Source organism: Cajanus cajan, chromosome 11 (genome assembly GCF_000230855.2).
Source record: "Cajanus cajan strain Asha chromosome 11, NIPB_CcT2T_4, whole genome shotgun sequence".
NCBI classification, from domain to species: Eukaryota; Viridiplantae; Streptophyta; class Magnoliopsida; order Fabales; family Fabaceae; genus Cajanus; species Cajanus cajan.
In genome coordinates this window covers 7246245-7272340 of record NC_138527.1, presented here as the reverse complement: position 1 = coordinate 7272340, position 26096 = coordinate 7246245, and the positions used below count along the sequence as shown (strand labels likewise).

At 29.0% G+C, this 26096-nt stretch overlaps 2 protein-coding genes and 1 pseudogene across 2 annotated transcripts; 2 read left to right on the top strand and 1 right to left on the bottom strand.

Moving 5' to 3' along the window:
- Positions 1-5358: 5358 nt before the first annotated feature.
- Positions 5359-8700, top strand: LOC109790113 (rust resistance kinase Lr10). The gene is given in 4 exon segments (XM_083066552.1): positions 5359-6307; positions 6991-7026; positions 7306-7423; positions 7425-8700. Coding segments are annotated over 4 exon segments (2034 nt in total). The 5' UTR covers positions 5359-5385; the 3' UTR covers positions 8383-8700.
- A 6899-nt stretch (positions 8701-15599) lies between these two features.
- LOC145953321 (uncharacterized) lies at positions 15600-24248 on the bottom strand (annotated as a pseudogene).
- Positions 24249-24481: 233 nt separating this feature from the next.
- Positions 24482-25696, top strand: LOC109787969 (uncharacterized). The gene has a single exon (XM_020349215.2). It carries the CDS (start codon positions 24482-24484, stop codon positions 25694-25696), a length of 1215 nt encoding a protein of 404 aa, XP_020204804.2.
- Positions 25697-26096: the final 400 nt, after the last annotated feature.

Here is a 26096-nt window from a genome sequence, read left to right as displayed (position 1 = left end):
AATTTTCCTACAAAAATATTCGCAGAAATTTTTTGCAAATTTTCTTGCATTAATAATTTCACAAATTTTGTTTTACGAATTTATTTGCGAAAAATAATTTACAGATATTTCTTACAAATTTTTTTATGTAAAATAATCTACAAGAAACTTTTACAAATTTTGCTACAATTTTAATGATCATAAAAAAAATTTTCTATGGTATAAATTTGTAGAAAATGTTGTAAGAGTTTTTTTTTTGTTTCTTACAGATTTTCTTGTAAAAATAAAATTGCAAGTAATGTTTATTAAATGATAGAAAAATTTCGTAAGTAACTTTTCCAATGGATTTTCTTGATAATTTTAAAATGTTTAAATTTATAAGTTTAATAATTAAAATATTTTTACTTAATAAAATATTATTTTACTAAATTATTTATAAATATTTCATAAAAATTAATTTTAATTTAAAATGTTAATAAATTAAATATTTATTTTAGTTAAATTTATAAATTAATGATGATGAGTTTTAATTTAATGATAGTTTTTAAAATAAAATTATTTAATAAAAAACTATTTTTTTTTTATAATATTGAATATTTTAAGAGTTAAAACAATTTATAATAATATAATTTTGTTATTCAATATAATGAATGTAGACACCCAATTTCGTCTAGGGGCATACAAGCAATGAAATGGACGTCTATCATCAAAGAAATAGAGCTCCCAAGCATGAAAATAACAGGACAAGACATCAGGAGGACTAAAAGTCCAAACAAGCTGGTTTTAGTAGCTTGGAACGGGCTGTTGTAAAATCGGAACGAGTCGTTCCCAATTTGGAACGGGTCGTTCCAAGTTCCTAAAAGGGCCTAAAACCCTAATTTGGAACGGCCGTTCCAAACTCCTCAGAAAAGGGCTAAAACCTTAACTGGAACGTGTTGTTCCTAAACTGGAACAGGTCGTTCCAAGTTATTAAAATAACCTACAAACTTTTGTTTGGAACGATCATTCTAGTCTAGGCAATCATGTGTTAATCTATCTCAATTCTGGAACGGGTCGTTCTAGTTTCAGAACAGGCCGTTCCAGTCACAAGATTAACACACAACATTCAGATCCAGAACGAGTCGTTCCAGTTTTGGAACGGGTCGTTCTGGAAACCTTTCTGATGCCTATAAATAGACAGTTTGGGCACAGTTCTCAAGACCTCAAAAATTTCGTCCAAGACTCCTTAGAGCTCGAAATTTCTCTCTCTCTCTCCTATTGTATTTCTTGAGTTTTGTGAGTCATATTGTAGGGTGAAAGATTGTCGCAAAACACCTAAAATCTCTATAGTTGAAGATCTAATAAAGCTTGCTACGAGGTATTACTCATCAATCTCTTGTTCTATCTTTCTCTTCTTTTATTTCATATATTGCTATAATAAACGCAATTATGTAGATATCTTAGGGTTCACTGTGTAATTAAATTTTCATGTAAATAATCATTAATAAAGGGGATTAAATATTTAAACTATTAATTCTTATTACGTTATCTTCATCATAGGGTACCGATTTAGGGCGTTGTAGGGGTGCTTAATACCTTCCCTACACGTAACCGACCCCCAAACCAAATTCTGGTTATCAAGGCCATTATTGGACTTTTAAAAACTTTTTTTTCCCAATGTTTTGAGTAAAACATTGGTGGGGACTCCATGAACCTATTTTTAAAACCATTAATTAAGGATTAGTCTGGTGTCCGGGCATTTATAGATTATATATACAAAACTTTATATTAATCCAAGATGATTTGATACTTCTTTTTTATAAAATAAAATTGATGTAATATATTCATTTCAAAATACACTAAAATATGAACACTTTGATTACCTTCTAGTTGTTCAATTTTAACAAAATTTGATATAACATATAAAGTGATATGAACTTTCAATTTAACGGTTGGATTTACAAAATTCACATTTAATATAAAGTTATAGAGCGACATAATACTTAGTAAAAGTTACACCGGTATAATTATAACCCCCTATATTATATATATATATATATACATACATATATATACAGGGACAGATGCACGTTTGGAATAGTGGGGCACTTGCCCCACTACTATTTGACATATACATAATTTTTTATCTAAAAAAATAATATATTTTAAAAAATAAAAATTATATTCTAATAAAATAAATATATAGATTCAGAGAAAATGTTTATTTATTTGATATTTGTCAAACTTTTGAAGGAAATTAATTCTCATGTGATAAAATTTTTTTCTTAATAATGAATTAATTTTTTAAAAAAGTTTAATTATAATATATATATATGTATATATATATATATATGTCTTAATATTCACATATATAATGTAATATATTAAAATAAATAATTTTTTGATAAAATAAAATTTGCAGCATGCATGTTTATCTTTTGTATTTTTTATTTATTGTATACGTTGATTGAAAAAATTAAAATAGTAAAATTGTACACATTGATTAAAAAATCAAAATAAGAAAAATCAGAAGATTTATGTTTCATTTAGAATTGTTATTATAAGATATTTTAAAATAAATTATCATCTAAAAATATATATTAGATATTAAAAACATATTTATATCATAAATAAATTAAACTTTATTTTTATAAAATTTAACATATTTATTTTTATATTTTTAATAGTATTAAATTATTATAAACTAAGTCTTTATGATTGTAGTTCTACCCAAACATTTAAAAAATAATAAGTCATACTTAAAATATATATTTTTAAAGAAAGTTAGGTTCAAACCAACTAAATTATAATAAAATATAGTGTGACCTAATTTATTTTCATCTTTAATACTAATCGTAGATATAAAAAACTTGTAATAAATAATTATAATATATATTTATACCTTTAAAAGATATATAAAATTTTTAATACTACAAATATATATAAGAAATTAAAAATAAGAAATTAAAAATAAGAAATTAAAATAAAAAATTAAAAATAAGAATTAAAAATAAGAATTAAAAATAATAATTAAATATAATAATTAAAAATAAAAAATTTCCGACAGAATATTCCGTTGGAAATTTTTTGTCGAAAATTTTCGACGGATTTATTTTTCCATCATAAATTTCTGACGGAATTTTCCGTCAGAAAGTTTCCATCGGAAATTTTTGACGAGTTTATATTTTCGTCAGAAATTTCTGACAAAACTATATCCATCGGAAATTTTTCGTCAGAAATTTACATTTTTCTTGTAGCGACCCAAGTTGGTTTTTGAAAAGGCCCTTGAGGATATTTAAAGGAGAATGTTAAGTTGAATTATTTTTTTCAAATGTTCACATATCCAATCAGAGCACAACCCATCATTGAGGCCTCATCACCAACCTCCTCAACACTTTATCGATGATCACCTATAGGAATCACAAGAAAAACAACACAAAATATAAGGGAGTGAGAAACATCTTACTCTAACTCATGATACAGGAACGCAAATTGATTAGTCAAACACAAACAACACATGTAATAAGATGTAGAATATATAAATACACATTATAGTCATACTTGGTTCATTCATAGCATATTAAACAACAATAGATAAAATAATCGTGCATTATGCAATGAACACAAACTACATGTTAACATGCATGTGACACCAGTAAAAACATCACAATTGTGCATTGTTGCTAACAATACACTAGAGTAGTCTAGGAGTACATGCCGAGTCACACCCTTTATGCACTCTCACTAGAGGGACATACTATCAAGGTTTAGTTGAGATAGCTAAGTTGTGCAAGATATAACTCATGCTCACAAAGATATGATTAGGATTTCTAAACCAAGCTATCCTTAAGGTTGGTTCCCAAGTTTTTAGACAAGGAACCTTTCCTAATGGTATATTCCACATTGTACCCTTAAAAAACATTTTTTATACACATAATACATATCAGATAAACTTTATGCATTACATTTATATGGTTCCATAATTTCACATATTCATCATATCTCATTACTCATCATATACTTTGATATATTCATCAATAGAAATCAATTCATATCTACATCATTATAACATTACAAGAATTACATTGGATTACACAAAAGAACAATAAAAGAATCACATGCAGAATGGGGCCGAATGACACACATCCCGCGCTTACACAATACCTTAAAAGACCATATTGGCTTATGTCTAAATCGTGTCTAACATGACCAAGCTCATGCCCAACAAGAACCAGACTCTGCCTCTCTCTATAACAAATTCTTCTAAGATAAAAGTACAAAAAGGAAGAATGGAAGGAAAAAAATGTAATACTTGGAGTGCTAGACAAGCCCTGAGGACAAGAGACAGATCAACGATCCTTGAGGTATCAACAATGAAAGGAAGAAGAACCAAAAGGAAGGCGAAGCGAGAGGAGGAGAAGAAAGAGCATGAAACAACAAAGTGAGAATGTGGGAAAATGAGGAGACATTATAATCATTTGTGTCTGGGCATTTATAATAGAGAGATGGGGGGTCTGCGAGCGAAGCAACCTTTGCTGTAAGTTTTATTGTCCCGAGGAGTCTTAATGATGAGAAAAACGAAAAAGGCACCCCCCAATCCAACGGGTGTAAGCCAAAAGTGAAGAGACTTCTCGTTATGATTAGGTCCCTTGAAATACGAAATGCCTTCAGCACCTCGAAACATCCTCGTCGCCAAAAATTTGACATGGACACGTGGCATAAGTGCACATCGTACCAATAAGGTAAAAGAAATATCTTTATCACTCTCGTTGAGTTTAGAACTTAGGGGACTCATGTACCAACCAGGTCGAGTTAACAAATACAACTGAGAACACGTTGTGTCGAGGTGATACTTCAAGATAAACTCAGTAGCGATGACATTAGTATAACACATATTAGCTAATTAAGAAAACCTAGTCAATAAAGATAACTCAGTTATGCCATAGTCACGACATGATAACTGCAACAATCATCTTATCATAGACAAATGTGCGAATCAAAAAGATAAGGAGGAAGAGTTACGTATAATATAAGATAAGATATAAAATATACGAGAGATTAACTTGATCGTTGGAGTCTTTTCGACATATACTTTTCTCAATTCGAAAAGAGAAGAGGTATCGCACCATTGGACATCGAAATCTGAGAAGGAAAGGAAATCTTGGTTGAACACATGAGCGTCCAAGCTATTCTTGGTGAGAACATCTTTGAAAGGGAATCTCACTTGAATATATCGAAAAAAATTCAGATAATTAAATAATATATAAATAAAAAACAACTCTCACTTAATTTTATAAGATTTAATTAGACTTAAATTTATTATTTTAATAATATCAGCGTCCAAACTAGTTTTGGTGAGAACCCTTATAGTACAGACTACACCTACACGTGTTCTAGAAAAAACATCAATTCCATGCTCTATATTGAATGACAAAGATCTTTCTTCACTCAAGAATCGTTCAAAAGTCCAAACCACGTTATAGCAAGTCTTGGCAAACGCGTTCAAAGTCAACAAGTACAGCATCCGTCAAGACCATCTTCTTCTTCTTGTTCTTTTTTTGTTCCGTTCCAACTTTTGCCTCGTCCACTTCCCTCTGCAACACCCTCCACTCTCAATCGCCTCTCTTCTCTTATTACATGAAGAATCACGCGTTTCGCACCCTCTTCCTCTCCACCATTGTCCTCCTCATCTCCGGCGCAAGGGCAAAGTGTCCACCCTCCTTCGACTGCGGCAACCTCGGCACCATGCACTTCCCCTACACCGACACCAAACACCCTCTCTGCGGCCTGCTGGTCATACACGGTTGCGGCGACCGCGACCCCGACGCCATCAAAACCATCAAAAACAAAGGAACATGGTTCTACATCACGCGCGATCACGACACCGTTTTGTTCAGGGACGATGACCTCCGCACGCTCCTGCTGTCCAGAAGGTGCGGCGTCTTCAGCACCAACTACACCGGCTTGGACACCACCTCGCCTTTCCTTTCGCTCCGTTTCACGAACGTTACGCTGTTCAGATGCAACCGCGCGCTCAGCGTCACGCCGTCTTCGAACTCGTCGTTTTCCAAGTCTACGACGTGCCCCGATGATGACATCTTCTACGACACGGCTAATACTACTGCGGATGATGAGTCTCTGAGTTATTCTGAATTTGAAGCGTGTTCGATGGTTCGGCTTCCGATCAGAGATGCGGGGCTTGTGCCTAACCCCGATGGAAGCCTCTTTGAATATGTGTCAGCTGATATTCCTGTCCGTGTGGAGGTGTCGCGTGATTGTTCTTCTTGTTACTATCTTAGCGGGGGGCGGTGTCAACTTGATAACCAAGGGAAGTTCTTTTGTGCACAAGGTACCTATATATATATATATACATGGAAAAAAGTTTCTTCCTACTAGTTTTTATTGTGAAATGTCTTATAAAATTGGATTTGGGACTGGTTCTTACAATCCATTTGTAAAATAATTTTTCTTCTTCTAATATATTCTATTTTAGTCATATATAGCATCTATGTAGGACTTGATTTTTTCTAAAATATCAACTTACAGCATTATTAAATTTGATCCATGAATAAATAAATATAGATGTTCTTAATGTACACTTTAATGGTAAGGTGACAATCTTACTCTTAAAAATTAATTTTGTAAGATTAAATTAATTTTAAGAGTTTATTTGAACAAAAAATAGAAATGTTTTTCAATATATTTTAAATTATTTTTAAATTTGTATTCAAATAGACTTTAAATCTATTTATAAGGTTTAAGAACAAACATAAAAACTTAAATAACTTATATCTATGCAAACTTTAAATCTAATAGATTTTAAGTTTTACTTCATCAATGTGCTTATTAGTACTTGTAAATTAAGGGCTATAGAAACTAAACTTCCAGGATATTTTATGATCATACAAAGGCTGATTCTTATACAAGTGTCACCTATGAGTATCGAATGATTATTTTTACTGATCTAAATTATTAAGACTGTTCCTAGTTATGGTTTTAATGACTTTTTTTCGCCTTTTCTCTGTTTTGCAGAGAAAGCTAGTGAAAAGGTGAAGATAGTGGTAGCAGGTACAACGTTTTCTACCTTGATTATCTATGCCATTGCCTATTATTTATTTAACTTTGAACCTATGTTATTAGTTATCCTTATTCCATAGTAGGTTGAATCTCTTCTCTGGTTGATGGAGTTCTCTAATATAAGCCCATCATATTAATTCTAATGAAGACAACTGTGATTGAATACGAAAAAGGGGAGGAAAAAGCCAATATGAAAATACATTATCTTACAGGGTATAATTTTTTTTTTTTTTTTTCTGATTCTAACTTCTTAATGAAATAAACCTTCAGCTACTTCTGTTGGTGGAGCACTGGGAATTTTGATGGTCTTGGCTTGCATCTTACGAAGATACTGTGGCCACAAGGAGAATCCCACTTACCTGATGATTGAGAATTTTCTGAAGCAACATGAGTTATTTGGAAGTAAAGAAAATGACCAACTCCTTCAGATACAAATTAGGCCAAGGAGGGTATGGTAGTGTATACAAAGGGAGGTTACAAAATGGAAGTCTTGTGGCAGTGAAGATTTTAAGTAAATTAAAAGGTGATGGAGAAGAATTCATCAATGAAGTTGCTAGCATTAGCATGACTTCTCATGTTAACATTGTCAGTTTACTAGGATTTTGTCTTGAAGGCTCCAAAAGAGTTCTCATATACGAGTATATGCCCAATGGATCTCTTGAAAAGTTCATATATGAAGAGAAAGATCCTTTGAGGCTTAAACTCACATTGAACTGCAGAACTATGTACAATATTTCCATTGGTGTTGCTAGAGGATTAGAGTATTTGCATAAGGGTTGTAACACTAGAATCTTGCATTTTGACATTAAACCTCACAATATACTGCTAGATGAGTTGTTTGGCCCCAAAATATCAGATTTTGGGCTTGCTAAAATATGTCCAAGAGAAAAAAGTACTATATCAATGCTGGTTGCAAGGGGAACTGTAGGATATATTGCTCCTGAATTGTTCTGCAGAAATTTTGGTGGAGTGTCACATAAATCAGATGTCTATAGTTATGGAATGATGGTCTTGGAAATGCTTGGTGCAAGAGAGATTAATACTAATGGCAGAGTTGATTTTTCAAGTGAAAATTACTTTCCACATTGGATTTACAGCCATCTTGAATTAAACCAAGAGTTTCAATTGCGATGTATTAAAAACCAAAGTGATAAAGAAATGGTGAGAAAAATGACAATAGTGAGTTTGTGGTGCATACAAACCGACCCTTCCAATCGACCTGCAATGAGTAAAGTGGTGGAAATGATGGAAGGAAACATTAGCTCGTTGCAAATTCCACCCAAACCTTTCCTTTCTCCATCCTTGGCATATTCTTCCCCTGAATCACAAACAATAGAGACATCATAGTTATTCACATACAACTTGAAGATGCAATCAATTTCAACAAAGTACAACTGCAGCTACTATCAGTTTTCTGGTGTGTATTGATTATAGTTCATTCATAACTTTTTATTACAATAGGAAAGGTAGGCATGTTCGTATTGCTGCATGCAAATCTCTATTGATTTTCAGGTTATTGAATTGAAATTCATAAATATCATTTTTATTACATTGCCTGCAATCTAAGAAAGGTTAATCTTAAATGTGGATATAGACCTTACTCAACTTTATAAAAGAGACTTGTAGAGTGAGAATTGTTTCTCTCACTCCCATTTATATACATTATTTTCATCATACGAACAGTCCTCACACCCAAGATCGGAGAGTTCAAGAACAAGAACTACCATTAAAATATACTATGACAATAACAATCCAATAATAGGTAGTTTGACAAGTTCAAAAACTATCATTAAAATATACTATGATATCATATTAGAATGTAAATTTAACCTAACTCAATTTTATCAATTTGTCTTGTTATATGAGGGTTATTTTCCACTATATACATTAATTTGATCTAAATGTGGGATCTTTAATGGCTATATAAAGTGGAATGCAAGTTGCACTTCCAAAAAAGAAACTAAGTTCAATTCTGAAGAAGGAAACGTTTGGGTGTGCCTACTAGTCACAACAGTGCCCAATTAATGTTTGTCTCATATTGATGCTTGTGGGGGAGATCCCTTGCTTGTTTCATTGGAAAGAAACCCTTCGAGTGAGGGTTTTTGAATGTGATATTTTAAAAAATTTGCAAGTGATTTTAATTCGTTCAAGTGTTCAACTATCCATGTGTACTTCAATCCTCCAAAAATTTATAGATCTATCCTTCAACTTCCAAAAGTGTGTCTTGGTTCTTTGGTGGAATTTCAATCAGAGAACCCAAAAAATATGCAACAAAACCGAATCAATGTGAATCCTGCAATTATCTTCCCTCTAATAGTAAAATTTGCAAATGTGAACTCCCTGACTAATGTCTATGCATAATCATACCCTCATGTTTCTCACCATCTCCTACAATTTTAAATATTTAAGTCAACATATATAACCACTTTCACCTAGTAATTTTTTCTTTAGCAACTCTGATGCATTGGTTATCATATGACTCCATGAACTAACTGTTCAGAACACTACTTATATTTGTCTGAGTTGATGCATACAAATGAATTTATCTTCATTTTAATACTTCAGTGCTTCCATCAAATTAAATATCTTTATCATCTTTATATCCTTCATTTCTGATAGCAAAGGTAGGAGGAGTGAATGTTGTTCTTCTCTTATTCTTCACCAAGTCACGGATCTTCTTCAAGGAGCTTGGAACCGAATGGATTGAAGACAAGATGGAAGATGAATCTCGGATTTAGAAAAGGCTTAAGCCTTGGATGGAAGCATCCAAGCTTAAGAAGCAAGGGAAGGCTCACTTTAAAGAGGAGGAAACCTAGTAGGGTTCCTGAGGTGAAGCTCACTTTCTCTCACGAAGACTTTGAAGGGAAACTCGGCACAAGGCTCTCAAATTTCAAATAATGTTCAAAGTGAGCTACAAAATGTGAAGGAGGCAATATAAAAGATCCGGTTTCAAGGCACTTGGCGCCAATGTGAAGGAGTCACATGTGGCGCCAAGTTTTGAATTCAAAATTCAAAAATTTTGAATTCAAAACTTCACACAAACATGTCATGTCCTGTCACATTAGGCTAGGTGCATTTAGGTGTGATTTAGGATGCATTTAGGGTTAATTTTAAGTCACACATGTTCAGCCAAGGTGGCGTGAAACATGTGACTTAAAATGCAACTTAAATGTATCCTAAATTAAATCTAGTTTAACCTAATCCAATTAAACTACTAATCCTCCTTAAACCCTAATCTAATGACCTAAATACAATAGTCAAGAAAATACAATGAATAGGAAAAATTACAAGAAGAAGAATGAGCCTAATATTGGGTATCAAAAGCCCAAAACCCAAGAAGCCCAAATATAAGCCCAAACACAAAAACCCTAATCTATGGTCATAATACAAGACCAAAATCAAAGTAACTTCTTATGCTAAGAAAATGCAATAAAACATGGTGTTCAATCAAGTAAGGTCCAAGTGAGAAGCACCCTAGGCCCACCAAGCCCATTGAGCTCACTAAGCTCTGAAGCAGACAAGTCTTCAAGTAATCTCCTGGCCATAGTTATAGTGGTTGGGCCTTTAGCCCATGCTCTTACATCAATTTCTCTGTTGTACTTTGAAGATATATAAGATTGTGGCTTCTGTGACATCACCGCTTCAAGCCTGGTAATTTTCAAATTTATCAGCATATACATCTGTTAGGCTGTTCTCTTCATATCATACAGTGAGGATTTAATTTCATGATCAATTTTTTGTGCCTAGTTGCAAAAATGAAAATGGGATAATTCAATAAAACATTTACCTAAGAAATTACTGTCGTATTTTTAATGCTAGACAGGCTGTTAGTTATATGGCGTTCGGATGACTATCCTAGCAAACCATGACTTTTATAGCTATGCGTTATGGTAAGGGTAAATTAGATAGGCACTCTCTTGAAATTACACACATCCAAGTCGATGCAACATATTATTAGACTTGAAATAAATCTTAAGGTGAGACTTTTTTAAAATTAATAAATTTTTTTGACAAAAACAATAAAAATATTTTAGAGATAAATCTTGAAAAAGAAAGTAACTATATTTATATATCTTTTATAGATATACCTTTTAAAATAAATTTTTAAGAATGAGAAAAATGACTTAAGTTGTTGGACCTTGAAAAAAAAATCGTATAAAATTTGGTATAAAATATATATTTTTTAAAAGGGTCTAAAGCAAGTGCCTTGTTAGCCTCATCCTTCAGTCAGCCTTGCACACATCCATACTTTTCCTACATTTATACTAACTCATTAATTGTTTGATAAACACTACACTAACACCCTTTTGACATTACATTAATCTCTTGATTGTTTAAATAAAATTTCATTGTGATCTGATTAAAGCTATGAAGCATGGATACTTCATTTTGAACTTAGCCACATTCAATACATATTTGATATTGAAATTCTTCAATATTTTACTGATATATATTGATGAAATATCCAAAACTTTAAAAATACTATACAAATTTTATTTTATTTGGATACTCTATGATAATTCACTAATAGTTATCAGTGATATGTATAAAAAAAGTATCAAAGTCTTAAAAATATTATGAAAATCTAATACGGCTAAATAATATATATAAACATGTTTGAGTAAAATAAAAATCAACATGTTTAATATAGAAAGATAGAAACATTGTCTTTATGCACTAAAAATGAAAATTGTCCTCTTTATTGATGATTTTCAAAAAGAAATGAGATTGATAGTATTATTTTTATTTGTAAATAATAGGAAATAATATATGATGAATTGATTTATTATATTTTTGTTTTTGTTTTTAGTAATGTACAATAACTATGTTTTGATTTTAGATTTGCAAAATTACAATTATATATTTATTATGTTTATGAATTTTAATCAAAATTGCAATTACACATTCATTATATTTTATAAACATTTATATATATAAAAATATGTATGTGACACATCATATCTTATATATTTTAAAATAATCGTATCGCTATATCAAATATGTCCTATCCAATATGGGTAACATTTCTGTGCATCATAAACTAAAAGGGAAGTTACTATAAATCTTAAAAAAAAAAAAAAAAAAAAAAAAGTATGCGTGCAATCTCACTAAACCTTATAGTTGTGTTAGAATAATTTACTGTTATGATAAGGTCACACTGGACACAAATTAAGTCAGAATCACCTCTTAGTATTGAGTTCCTTATAATTTGTCAAGATTGGTAGCAATGTCCCAAGTTACTGAGCTCCGAAATTTGTCTTTGCTTTCCCCATATAAATTTCAAAGAAAGCCATCCCAATTTTGTGTTGTTGCAGGCAGCAGAGTTACACTGCACTAAACTTGTGTTGAGATAGTGAGAACTCACCACCTTCACCTACACTTCGAATTCCTGAATTCCATACACAGTTTCAAGTCCTACGCCGAATGAATTTATCACTCACTACCATTACATTTTTTTTTACCAACACAGTGACTGCTATAGAACTTCTCCATCTCATTGTTGATGTGTTTATAGCATGATTTGTTTAGCGTTTATAAAGTTAGATCCTTGTGAATTTAGAAGCAACGAAGTCTGGCTTATGAGTTTTCCAATCCACATCATTTGAGTTGGTGAAAAAGAATTTACCATTTTTCTAGGCTGAGAAACAACTGAAGACTTTCTAAGCTTTAAAGGATAAACTCTCCAATACACCTATACTAGTTATCCTTGATTTTTCTAAAATTTTTGAGCTAGAATGTGATGTATCAAGAGTAGGTGTGGGAGTTGTGTTGGTTTTTAGTCTTGTAATTTTCAAATATTTTAGTGTCTCAGGTCACCAATAACATATTTGAATGTGATAGATTAATATAGTTATGCACCATCAGGTAGGTTTATTGTGATGTTTTCAATAGTATGGATACTAGTAAATAGATTTTATGCGATAGTATTTAACACATTCTTAACAAAATTTGCAGTATAAGGACTAAAATAAAATTTTTTGAAATTAAAAGAGTTAAAAAGACCCGTTTTAAATTTGAGGGACTAAAATCAAATTTACCTTAAATTTAAGAGACTAAAAACATATTTAAGCCTTAATTTTATAAAACAAAATAATGATGTATTAATTTTAGTAGTTTTTACTTATTAATTCTTCTAGTTTTAAATATAAATTAAAAAAAATTACATATTTGTTGATAAGGGTGTTCAATGGATCAAATCAATCTGACAAATCCAACAATCCAAACCAAACCAATTAAATTGGTTAACAAACCTCCTATAGAAGCATGCGAGGCCATGGAAGCTTTTAATGTCTCCTACAATCTTAGGGGTGGACCAATCTTGGATGGCCTTAACCTTTTCAAGGTCAACCTTGACTCCCTTTTTTCCAACTATAAATCCCAAAAGGTTTACATTTTCTTGACAAAATGTACATTTTTTCTAAGTTGGCATAGAGATGGTTGTCCCTAAGAATGATTAAAACATCCCTAAGATGGCTTATATGTTCATTAAGGCTTTTGCTATAAATAAGGATATCGTCAAAATACTACTACAAACCTACCTATATAATCCGTAAAAACATGGTTCATCAGCCTCATGAGAGGGCTAGAAGCGTTGGTCAAGCCAAAAGGCATGACTAGCCATTCATACAATCCAAACTTGGTCTTAAAAGCAGTTTTTCGTTTATCACTACTAGAAAAATTAAAATTAGAGAGGGAACAAATCCGTCACTAATTTTGATAAAATCCGTCACAAATCAATTAGTGACGGAATTTGTGACGGAATTTGTGACGGAAATGATTCCGTCACAAAATTTGGCGTCACAAAATATTTAGTGACGGATTATTTTCTCCGTCACAATTAGTGACGGAATTAAGGCATCACAAACAGTATAATTTCCGTCACTAATTTCTAATAATAAATGTTTAGAAATTAATAAAAATCCCTCGCAATTTGTGAGGGATTAAATCCCTCGCAATTTGTGAGGGATTAAATCCCTCGCAATTTGTGAGGGATTAAATCCCTCGCAATTTGTGAGGGATTAAATCCGTCACAAACTGTGATGACTTTAATTAAGTAGAATCCGTCACAATTTGCGACGCCAGAATTCCGTCACAATTTGCGACGGATTTTATCCGTCACTAACTGGGATGAATCCCTCACTAACTGTTGATGACTAAATTTGAGGAAACCATTGTTTTTAAGAGTCTGGTAATCGATTACCTATACATGTAATCGATTACTAGACAATGAAAATCATATGTTCGAAATTTACTTATTAAAAGGTTCTCTGGTAATCGATTACCCATTTCTTGTAATCGATTACCAGAAGATGAAAATTTCAAATTTGAATTTAAACTTTACAACTTGAAACTAAACCGTTGTAATCGATTACCAAGTCTTGTAATCGATTACCAGAGCCTATTATTCTGGACTAAACAATAACATTTGTCTTCTGAAATTTAATAACAAGTAACTAAGTGTGCTATATAATCCTATCAGATGCAAACAATCATTGAAAAATGCGTTTATAGTATGTTAATGGAACAATTATTGATTCAAGATCTTGCGTATTTAATTTGTACAATTAATCAACTGTATATAATAACTCATTACTATTGTCCAACATATTATATTCATATGTTCTCATATAGTAAAACTCTAACAGTAATAATTATAAAAATTGAATGATAAAAAGGTTATAAATACCTTCAGTAAATCAGAAACCTTCTCAGTAATATATCTTTGTTCAATATTGACTCCATCCTATGTTACTTATGAACATGAATGCACAGTATAACTTCATCAACACATTACACCTAAAAGTAAAACTTAATAAATTCTAGGAACAATATATATAAATTATTGCAACCAAAACTACATGCCTGGGTGGGTTCAAAACTATATACAGAATAAATAATACAAAAACACAATAACAAAACTCCAGCAACTTAGGTACTCACCAATTCCAGTTTCTGAATTATCAAGATTCCCCTACTTTTGATCTAGAGACAAGCCAGATCCAACTTTTTCCTGAAACAGTTTTTAAAATGTAAACTTTAAACTTATAAAATTTAAAATTTAAAATGTAAACTTTAAACTCATATAGAGGCACGAAGTGCCTCGGCCCCGCTAGTTAACATAAAATAAGAAACTTTTAATTTTTTAATTAAAAATTTACACTTTAAAATTATAAAATTATGAAATTAGAAAGATATTTTTCAATAAACAACTAAACTAAAAAATAAGAAATCAATAACTTAGAAAAATAAATTGACACTTCTAATTTCTTTACTTTAATTTATAATATTATTCATAAATTAATATCAATAATATTATTAGTATATTTATACATAAACTAATAATTTGATAAATATAACTTATTATATATTAATATACTTTTACAAAAATATAAATATACATATCTTATATACTATATTTATATTTTTGTAAAAATATATTAATATATACTAAGTTATATTTATCAAATTATCAATTTATCTATAAATATACTAAAAATATTATATTAATTTATTAGCAATATTAAATTATTAATAATATATCAATTTTATTTATTTAGTAATAATAAATATATATCATTTGTTACATTAATAAAAATTATAGTATATGTTAACTTAAATAAGCAAATAATTGTATAATTTTAAATTATTATTATTATATACTAGCGGGGCCGAGGCACTTCGTGCCTCTATATGAATTTTATCGTAACTTTAAAATAACGCATCGATTGAATGAATTCATTTTTGACATATAATTGTATAAATAATTTTACACAATATAATATGATTAATTCAATCATTGTTCATTGATGAAGTGCATCATAATCAAGACATAATAGAAGGCCAGTTCATATAAAAGAAAAATTTATGTTCTACATAATTATGTTTGCAATGATGAAATAAAATAATATATATAATAATCAAATGCAATTTTTCCATGATAAATTTTTTTTAATAGGAAGATCAAATAATGAATTCGCTTCAGGACGATTTATAGCTTCCCTGCAAATTATGAAAGAAATTAACGAAATTAAATGTCAATAAATAATAAATATCATTTTAAATAATTAATAATTAAATAAATTGCATAATGTCATACCTTTCGAGAATAAATTTTAATTCTTTATAAAATACATCGTCCATAATTTCTTTAACTTTAAAAAATTGCATAAACAAATAATAGAGTGTTAAGTATCAATATGACAGATTTAATATTTGATGTAAATTTTTATGTGTTATGAAAAAAATTACCACAACCTCAAAAATGGAAATATCTTTTCTTGCATGAAAGTTGTTAATATGACAGATATTACTCGATCTTGCATTTTCAAGTGTCCTATTATTGTAAAAAATATGAGTTTAGAATTTATTTAAATTAGGTAATAATACAACTATATTTTTATATATATGAAATTATCACATATAAACTATTTTTAGAACCATATTATTATATTACCTTTCTAATTTTTGAGACAACAATTCTTTTTTCACCATTTTCCAAAGTTGTGTTTTATCTACTATTACTGTAGAACTCCACCCAATAGAATATACTTTTAAACGATGAACCTGTCACAAAGAAAATACAATTTAAATAGATAAGCAATAACAAAATATGAAGTCTAAGCATGAATTAAATTGAACCTTGTTGTCAATGAGAGAAATTGTTGAGAGTGAATCATTGTCCTTCCAAATATTCCATAATTTTTGAAAGTCATCCTCCTAGTAAATATAAGTAATATAATTAAAAATAGATGATAATAAAGTTTCATAAAAAAAAGTAAATAAATATGTTATCACTTACGTGTTTGTCAAAATACATATTCAAATTCTTTCTATTGATCTCTTCATATAACTGGAGGATCTCCTTGCATCTTAATTTGACTGTAGATAAAAAAATAAAAGAAACAAATTTTAGTTTTTGTATATCAGTATCAAGTATTAATCTAAATCCATCATAGTTATAAATTAAAAGGGGCAACACCTGATTTTGAGATAACCAAATTTCTTTAAAAACAATATTTTTCGTAAAGTTTCCATCTTCCCCTTCAAGTTTTCCTTCTTTAATAAGAATTTTCGTTGAAACTTGAGAAACACCTCTTGACAAAGCAACATATAATTGACCATGACCAAAAACATGTCGCGGAAGATAAATTCCAACATTGGGTATTGTTTGTCCCTGTGACTTATTTATGGTAATTGCAAAACTTAGTTTTACAGGAAATTGCTTCCTAATAAGTATAAAGGGAAGTCCTGCACTTTCTATTGTCTTATGTTTAATCCGGGGAAAAAAATATCTCTTTCCAGCATTATGACCTGTTAGGATTTCAACATCCAACATATTCATAAAGAATCCACGGCATAATAACCTTGTTCCATTACATAAGCCAACTTTAGGATCTATGTTTCGCAACAACATTAACGGTGCAGCTTTTTTAACCTTCAGATTATGTGGTGGAAAACCACCTGGAGTAATAGAGTGCAAGTATTTTTGTTGATATAAGTTGTGTGTGTCCCCTTCAACCTCATCAAATGATAACAAATTTCATTCTTCTCCTAGGAAATGGTTGATGATAATGTCATTAAGCTTTTGAACATCCTCATTTTTTGGTGTTAGTATGGCTCTTTCTACCATATAAGAAGCATCCCATGTATGAGATTCTAAATGTGGAAATGTGTCACGAATAAGTTTTTGTATTGAATTTTCCCCTTCCCATGTTATTTCAATTTGATGGGGAACTTTGACCATATCATCCAATTTGGTAGGTTCATTACCGTCTCCAATGCGCATTAGATATTCTGCAAAATTAGGATCTTGTAATGATCGCATGTTTTGTCTCAAATGTAGAACCTTTAAGTTTTAAATTTTATTTTAAATTTTAAATTTTAAATTTTAAATTTTAAATTTTAAATTTTAAATTTTAAATTTTAAATTTTAAATTTTAAATTTTAAATTTTAAATTTTAAATTTTAAATTTTAAATTTTAAATTTTAAATTTTAAATTTTAAATTTTAAATTTTAAATTTTAAATTTTAAATTTTAAATTTTAAATTTTAAATTTTAAATTTTAAATTTTAAATTTTAAATTTTAAATTTTAAATTTTAAATTTTAAATTTTAAATTTTAAATTTTAAATTTTAAATTTTAAATTTTAAATTTTAAATTTTAAATTTTAAATTTTAAATTTTAAAATTTAAATTTTAAATTTTTAAATTTAAATTTTAAATTTTTAAATTTAAATTTTAAATTTTAAATTTTAAATTTTAAATTTTAAATTTTAAATTTTAAATTTTAAATTTTAAATTTTAAATTTTAAATTTTAAATTGTAAATTGTAAATTGTAAATTTTAAATTTTAAATTTTAGATTTTAAATTTTAAATCTGAAGTTTGAAATTTTAGATTTTAGATTTTAGATTTTAGATTTTAGATTTTAGATTTTAGATTTTAGATTTTAGATTTTAGATTTTAGATTTTAGATTTTAAATTTTAAATTTTAAAATTTAAACTTTAAATTTTAAATTTTAAAATTTAAACTTTAAATTTTAAATTTTAAATTATAGATTTTAAACTGCATATGACAGTTATTGCATATGACAGTTATGGTTTGTAGTAAATTATAGATTTTAAATTTTAAATTTTAAATTATAAATTTTAAATAGCAGATTTTAAATTATAGATTTTAAATTTGAAATTTGAAAATTAAAAATTTAAACTTTAAATTTAAAATTTTATAAGTTTAAAGTTTACATTTTAAATTTTAAATTTTAAAATTTATATTTAAAGAATCTCTAATTTCTGAATTCATTTTTTCCCATTGAAATTATAAAAAATTCACATTTAAAATTACTGTCTTAATAGATTTATAAATTTAAATATATAACTATATTTTATTAAGAATCCAGATTTAATATATGATTAATTTTAAATTTTAAATTTTAAATTTTAAAATTTTGTTTTAAATTTTAAATTTTATATTATAAAGTTTAAATTTTAAATTTTAAATTTTAAATCTTAAAATTGATTTTAGATTTTAGACTTTAGATTTTAAATTTTAAATTTTAAACTTTAAACTTTAAATTTATAATTTAAAATTTTAAACTGTAGATTTTACAATTTTAAGTTATAAATTTTATTTTAAATTTTAAATTTTAAATTTTAAATTTTAAATTTTAAATTTTAAATTTTAAATTTTAAATTTTAAATTTTAAATTTTAAATTTTAAATTTTAAATTTTAAATTTTAAATTTTAAATTTTAAATTTTAAATCTGAAGTTTGAAATTTTAGATTTTAGATTTTAGATTTTAGATTTTAAATTTTAAATTTTAAAATTCAAACTTTAAATATTAAATTTTAAATTATAGATTTTAAACTGCATATGACAGTTATTGCATATGACAGTTATGCTTTGTAGTAAATTATAGATTTTAAATTTTAAATTTTAAATTATAGATTTTAAATTATAGATTTTAAATTTTAAATTTTAAATTTTAAATTTAAAAATATAAACTTTAAATTTTAAATTTTATAAGTTTAAAGTTTACATTTCAAATTTTAAATTTTAAAATTTATATTTAAAGAATCTTTATTTTCTGAATTCGTTTTTTTCCCTTTGTAATTATAAAAAATTCACATTTAAAATTACTATCTTAATAGATTTATAAATATTTAGTTAAAAATATGTATAAAATAACTATATTTTATTAAGAATTCAAATTTAATGTACGCCTAATTTTTAATTTTTAATTTTTTGTTTTTGAATTTTAAATGTTAAAATTTAAATTTTAAATTTTAAATTACAAATTTAAAATTTTAAAATTTAAAATTTAAAATTTAAATATTAAATTTTAGGTTTTAAATTTTAAATTTTAGACTTTAGATTTTAGATTTTATATTTTAAATTTTAAACTTTAAACTTTAAATTTATAATTTTAAATTTTACACTGTAGATTTTAAATTATAAATTTTAAAATTTTGTTTTAAATTTTAAATTTTAAATTATAAAGTTTAAATTTTAAATTTTAAATCTTAAATCTTAAAATTGAAATTTTAGATTTTAGATTTTAGACTTTAGATTTTAAATTTTAAATTTTAAACTTTAAACTTTAAATTTATAATTTAAAATTTTAAACTGTATATTTTACAATTTTATGTTTTAAATTTTAATTTTAAATTTTAAATTTTAAATTTTAAATTTTAAATTTTAAATTATAAATTATAAATTTTAAATTTTAAATTATAAATTTTAAATTATAAATTATAAATTATAAATTATAAATTATAAATTTTAAATTATAAATTATAAATTATAAATTTTAAATTTTAAATTTTAAATTTTAAATTTTAAATTATAAATTATAAATTTTAAATTTTAAATTATAAATTATAAACTATAAATTATAAATTATAAATTATAAATTATAAATTATAAATTATAAATTATAAATTATAAATTATAAATTATAAATTATAAATTATAAATTATAAATTATAAATTATAAATTATAAATTATAAATTTTAAATTTTAAATTTTAAATTTTATAATTATAAAGAAATCATATTTAAAGTTACTATCTTAATACATTTAAAAGTTTAAATATATATAACTATATTTTAATACAAATTCAAATGTAATATATATTTAAGTTTAAAGTTTAAATCTTAAATTTTAAATTTTAAATGCTAAATTACGAATTTTAAATTTTAACTTTTAAAATTTAAATTTTACATTTTAAATTTTAAATTTTAAATTTTATATTTTATATTTTAAATTTTAAATTTTAAATTTTAAATTTTAAATTTTTTATTTTAAATTGTAAATTTTAAATTTTAAATTTTAAATTTTAAATCTAATGATGGGTTACATGTTTAAATCTAATGATGGGTTACATGTTTAAAGCAAAGTTTTGATTTTTATTTTTGGGAAAAAAATTGAAAAACTGAATTGAATGAATAAATTGAGGTGAAGAATTGATTTGATTCTTCTGTGAAAGGAAACAGAAACCGAAACAGGACCATGGGCACAACCACACCATACCAAAAGAGAGAGAAAAAAGGAGAAGAGACAGCCTGTTTCTCTTTATGAAAATTATGAACATAGAAAGGAAAGCAAAAAAATAAAGAGAAAGCAGATAGTATGAAACACCAATGTATTCGATGATGTAAAAAGACGGAATTAAAAATAGAAGCATGCAATGCAATTGACGCAAGAAACAGAAAAACCGTAAATGTGAATAAAAAATAAAAAAAAAAACCGTCACGTCCATTTTTTGTTTCCAATCGCTCACTTTGTTCTTGTTCAACACCCTCGCAGGTTCTTTCTCTGATGCTTATTCCTATTGTGCCCTTCTTTTTCACTGCTTCTACACTCCCCTTTTGGATTCTCGCTCATTCCATTCCAACTCTTTTGTGATTTTGAAGTTTCTTGACTGTCCCACTGACATTCGCAACAATTTTTTTTTTGGGTTTTCACAAAAATTTGTTCTTTATATGTTTGTTTGGATGAAAATAGATATCATCACTTGAAAGCCGTTGACATTTTTAACAGATGACATTATGAATAAATTATACAAAAAAAAATACAAAAAGATTTTACCTGGGCATCACGGGCTAAATTTCACGTTGAGAATTTGACCAATTTGAAGTTATATATGTCGAAGCACCTATAATGGAAGACAATAAATGAGTACAATAATAAGCCAGAAGGAAGAAACAACAATTCCCATAAATTTTTAGGATAGGTTTTGGTTTGCCCAAACCCAAAAAAAATTCTGACGTACAATAAAAAGTTATTGGGAGTTGAAGAGAAATTATGAATGTGAAAGTAGTTGGTGGGTTTGGAAAGTGAAAGAGATGATAGCCACATGTGTGATTTTAAAACCCAATTTTTTCTGTTTCCGGTTATATCCATATAAATTAAGGAAGACAACATATAGATAAAGGGTAAATTAGTCCTGAAATTTGTGGAAACCAAATCACTGTATCCCCTTTATCTATTGTTATAGATATATATATATATTAAAATTTTAAAATTATTAAATTTTTAATGGGAGAGATTCAAATTGCACAATTATGATTTTTGAGGGACTATAATTGTTCAATTAAAAATTAAACGACTAAAATTGCACAATTACAATCCTTTAGGGACTAAAATTATCCAATTAAAATCTTAGGGATCAAAATTGCACAATTACAATACTTGAGGGATCAAAAATGTAATTAAGCCAAAATTAAATTAATATTCTTTTTTTTTTTTTTTTAATTTCACAAGTTTTTTTATAAATATTTTTAATGAATGTCTTAGTTTCTTATGTTCAAAATTGACAATTTTTTATTTAATTAAATGAATTTCATAATTTTTTCAGTCCTTTAATGAAATAAAATATTTTTAATTTTATTATTTTTTTAAAAAAAATTTAACATATTTTCTTTAATTATGCATAATTCTTAAATATAAAAGTTTCATAAATAAAATTTAATATTTTGAGAGGGAACAATTTGTCACAAATTTTTCACAAAATATTTTAACCTATTTGTGATGGAATTTTGAGAGGGAACAATCCGTCACTAAATTTTTTCATTTTAGTGACGAAATTTGTGACGGATTTTTAGAGACGAAGTTCATTCCGTCACAAAATCCGTCACAAACATTTTTTTTATTTAGCGATGAAATTTGTGACGGTTTTTTAGAGACGGAATATATTCCGTCACAAAATCCGTCACAAAAGTCAATAAATTCTAGTCCGTCACAAAACTTAAAATTCCCTCACAAAATGCGTCACTATTAGCGATGCTATTTTTTCCGTCACAAAATTCGTCACAAATATTAATTTTTCTAGTAGTGTATCTCCTTTTTTGATTCTTATCTGATGGTAACCAAATTTAAGATCAATTTTAGAAAATATGAGTGCTCCATGAAACTCATCTAGCATACCATCTAACCTAGGGATTGGATGTTGTTAAGTCCCATTTCTACTTACTTTTTGATACTAATTATTGAGCAAATTCAACTCCTTCATTCCATCTTGCATAATATTTGTTCTCTTTTGATTCAATTTTTGTGCATACAAAGTTAACTCGAAAATCATCTAACAATACCCTGATACACCTCATTTTTTGTGTATGTATTGAGTAGAAGAGTTTGATGCTGAGGATCCATGGGATTAGAACTTGAAAGAGCCAAAAATGAAGAGTTAAGGAGTAGGAGAAAGCACTTTGTGCGGAGCTTATATGTTATTGCGTCGGGCCTGCTCAAGACAGAGAACATCACTCTCTGAATTTCACTATTGCGTTGGGCACATCTGTACCCGCGCTTTATTCTAGCCAGAGAACAACAATTCTCTGGAAGACTATTGCGTCGAGAGCTAAGTTATATTGCGTCGAGCGTGTAAAACCTACCTTAACTCATCCAGCTCGTATTTGAACACATTTTTTAGGGTTTTTGCCTCATTCACACAAGGGGCAATTTTTAGGAGTTGTGGAAGGGATTCCCAAAGCTTAGGACTATGCCGTGTGTGGATCTTTCCTTCGGTTCTTCCATCTCTATTTTTTCTTTGCCCTCATAGTTTTGAGTGGTTGTACCTATTTTTGTGAGGTTAGATATAACCAACTAAACTCTTGTGTATTTTCTATCCTATCAATGATAAATGCTTATTTCATTCATTGTTGTAATGTGTTTCTATTTTTAATGCTTGCTTTGGATTGATCTCCCATTGCTTGATATAAGGTTCATTGGGTGTTGGAAAATAACCCTTAAAACTAGCTTTGAAACAAAATACCTAATGAAAATTGTATCTAGGAATGGAGCTTGACCCATTAGTAGTCTCAAACCCTAGTCTTTAATGAGAGAACATATATTAGATATTCAAGGAATTGATATTTAATATATATTCCTAGGCTCTTTCTCTAAGGAATTAGGCTTGGGTATACTTATGGGTTGACTAAATAATGTTTGAACAAAAGAAAGAAGATCGGTGATACACCTCGGCATATTAACAACATCGAACATTGACTCAACCGGGAGAGAACCCTCAAAAGATAACCATACAGCAGTTACACCACGGTTACTCGGGAAACCACGATAGGTAATGATATAAGCAATACACGATATTGGATAGGCAACTGACTTGATCTTCGGAGTCCTTTTTGCAGGTACCTCCAAGACGCTCGAACGAGGAGAGCAGAGAGAGAAAAGACACACCCCAACGACCGATCTCATACGATCTTGGTTGGACCAGAACTAGGGAGATGACTTATCCGAGTTAGGAGTCCTACCTGATTCGTGTAAGTACATTTGGCGCTAGAAGGAGGGCCTGGTGAAATTTTTCCTCCGTCATCCTTATGGTTTCAACCCAAAGCCAAGCCAACACAGCGACGAGTACAGCACATAGAAACACATCAAATATGGAAGACAATCTAGTTCTATGACGGTTACTCGAGCAGATAGAATTGATGCGACAGCAACATGCAGAAGCAATGGAGAATCTTCGTAAGCAACATGAAGCCGATCTCCAACAAATGCGTGCTGAGCATGCTGCTTTCAGAACTCAATGGCAGCAACATCAGCCACCATACACACATCATGCCAGTCATGTTTCCCCTGCCACCGAAGAACATCATTCTTCCCCAGATCCTACTTATCCATCAAACCCAACTCGGACTCATCGTTCCGAACATACCCATATCAGTCGTCCGATTGACAATCACCACTCGGTTCATCGACACCCATTTGTTGATGGAATCATGGAAGTTCCCCTTCCAACTGCTTGGAAGCCGTTGAATATTGAGCGATATGATGGCACTACAGACCCCGATGAGCACATCGACGCCTATATCACTCAAATCAACCTTTACACAAACAACGATGCCATCATGTGCCGTGTATTTCTGACTTCCCTCAAAGGCGCTGCTCTTAGTTGGTACACCCAACTGCCATCCAGATCGATTGACAACTTCAACACCTTGGTACGACTTTTCTCCGCCCAGTATGCCACTAGCAGACCACATCATATCACATCGGCCGCGCTCTCAAATTTGCGACAACAAGATGATGAGTCTTTGAGACATTTTATGGAACATTTTGCGAACGTTTCTATAAAAATCCGCAATCTTAATCCGGAGGTCGCCCTTCATTCCATGCTTATGGCACTCAAACCTGGGCCATTTGTTGACAGTCTTTGCCGACATCAACCGGCAAGCATGGATGAACTCAGAGCACGTGCAGCTGGATATATTCAAATAGAGGAACACGTCGAGTTCCGTAATTCTGTCCGCGACAGTTTCACCACTAAGGGCGAGTCTAGTACCAGGGAAAGCTCAAAGGCTCATATTGACCAGAGATCAAAAAGACCTCGTCAATCACGAGGTCCCAGGTATGAATTTTACACACCTCTTAATGCTCCTCGTGTTAACATTTTGGAGGAAGCTAACCATGCAGATTTGATCTCTCTACCCCCACCGGCACACAATCTGGTCAACGCTGATAAGAGCAAGCATTGCCGTTATCATAGAAATTACAGACATGCAACAGAAGAATGTTGGAGCCTCAAAGATCGAATTGAAGAACTCATTCAAGCTGGCCAACTTGGACAATATATCCAACGCGGCAAAGCTTCTCGTGGGGGCTTCCGAGGACGTGGAAGAGGACGTGGCAAATTTCCTGGCTGATATCAAGGACGATATCAGAATTATCAAGGACGATCTGAACAAAGCCATTATCCTCAAACAAATACACGTGAGGAGAGCAAACCAAGAACAAACAGCGCTGATCCACAACATATGGATAAATCCTTAGAGGGAAATAACATACGTGGAGTCATCCACACCATCTCTTGAGGGTTTGCAGGAGGAGGAAGTTCTAACTCAGCCAGGAAGCGACATCTACGCATTGTCCAAAACGTCAACAATTGCCATAACTCGGGATCTAAGTCAAAAACTCTGACTCTTCCTATCATTTTCACAGATGATGACTATGAAGGTATCAGTTTGAACCAAGACGATCCAATGGTCATCTCAGTTGAGGTGGCCAATTGGGAGGTCCAAAAAACGTTGGTTGACCAAGGTAGTT

What these genes read in the sequence shown, in the direction of transcription:
- LOC109787969 (XM_020349215.2), top strand. Translation starts at nt 24,482, where the DNA reads ATGCGACAGCAACATGCAGAAGCAATGGAGAATCTTCGTAAGCAACAT.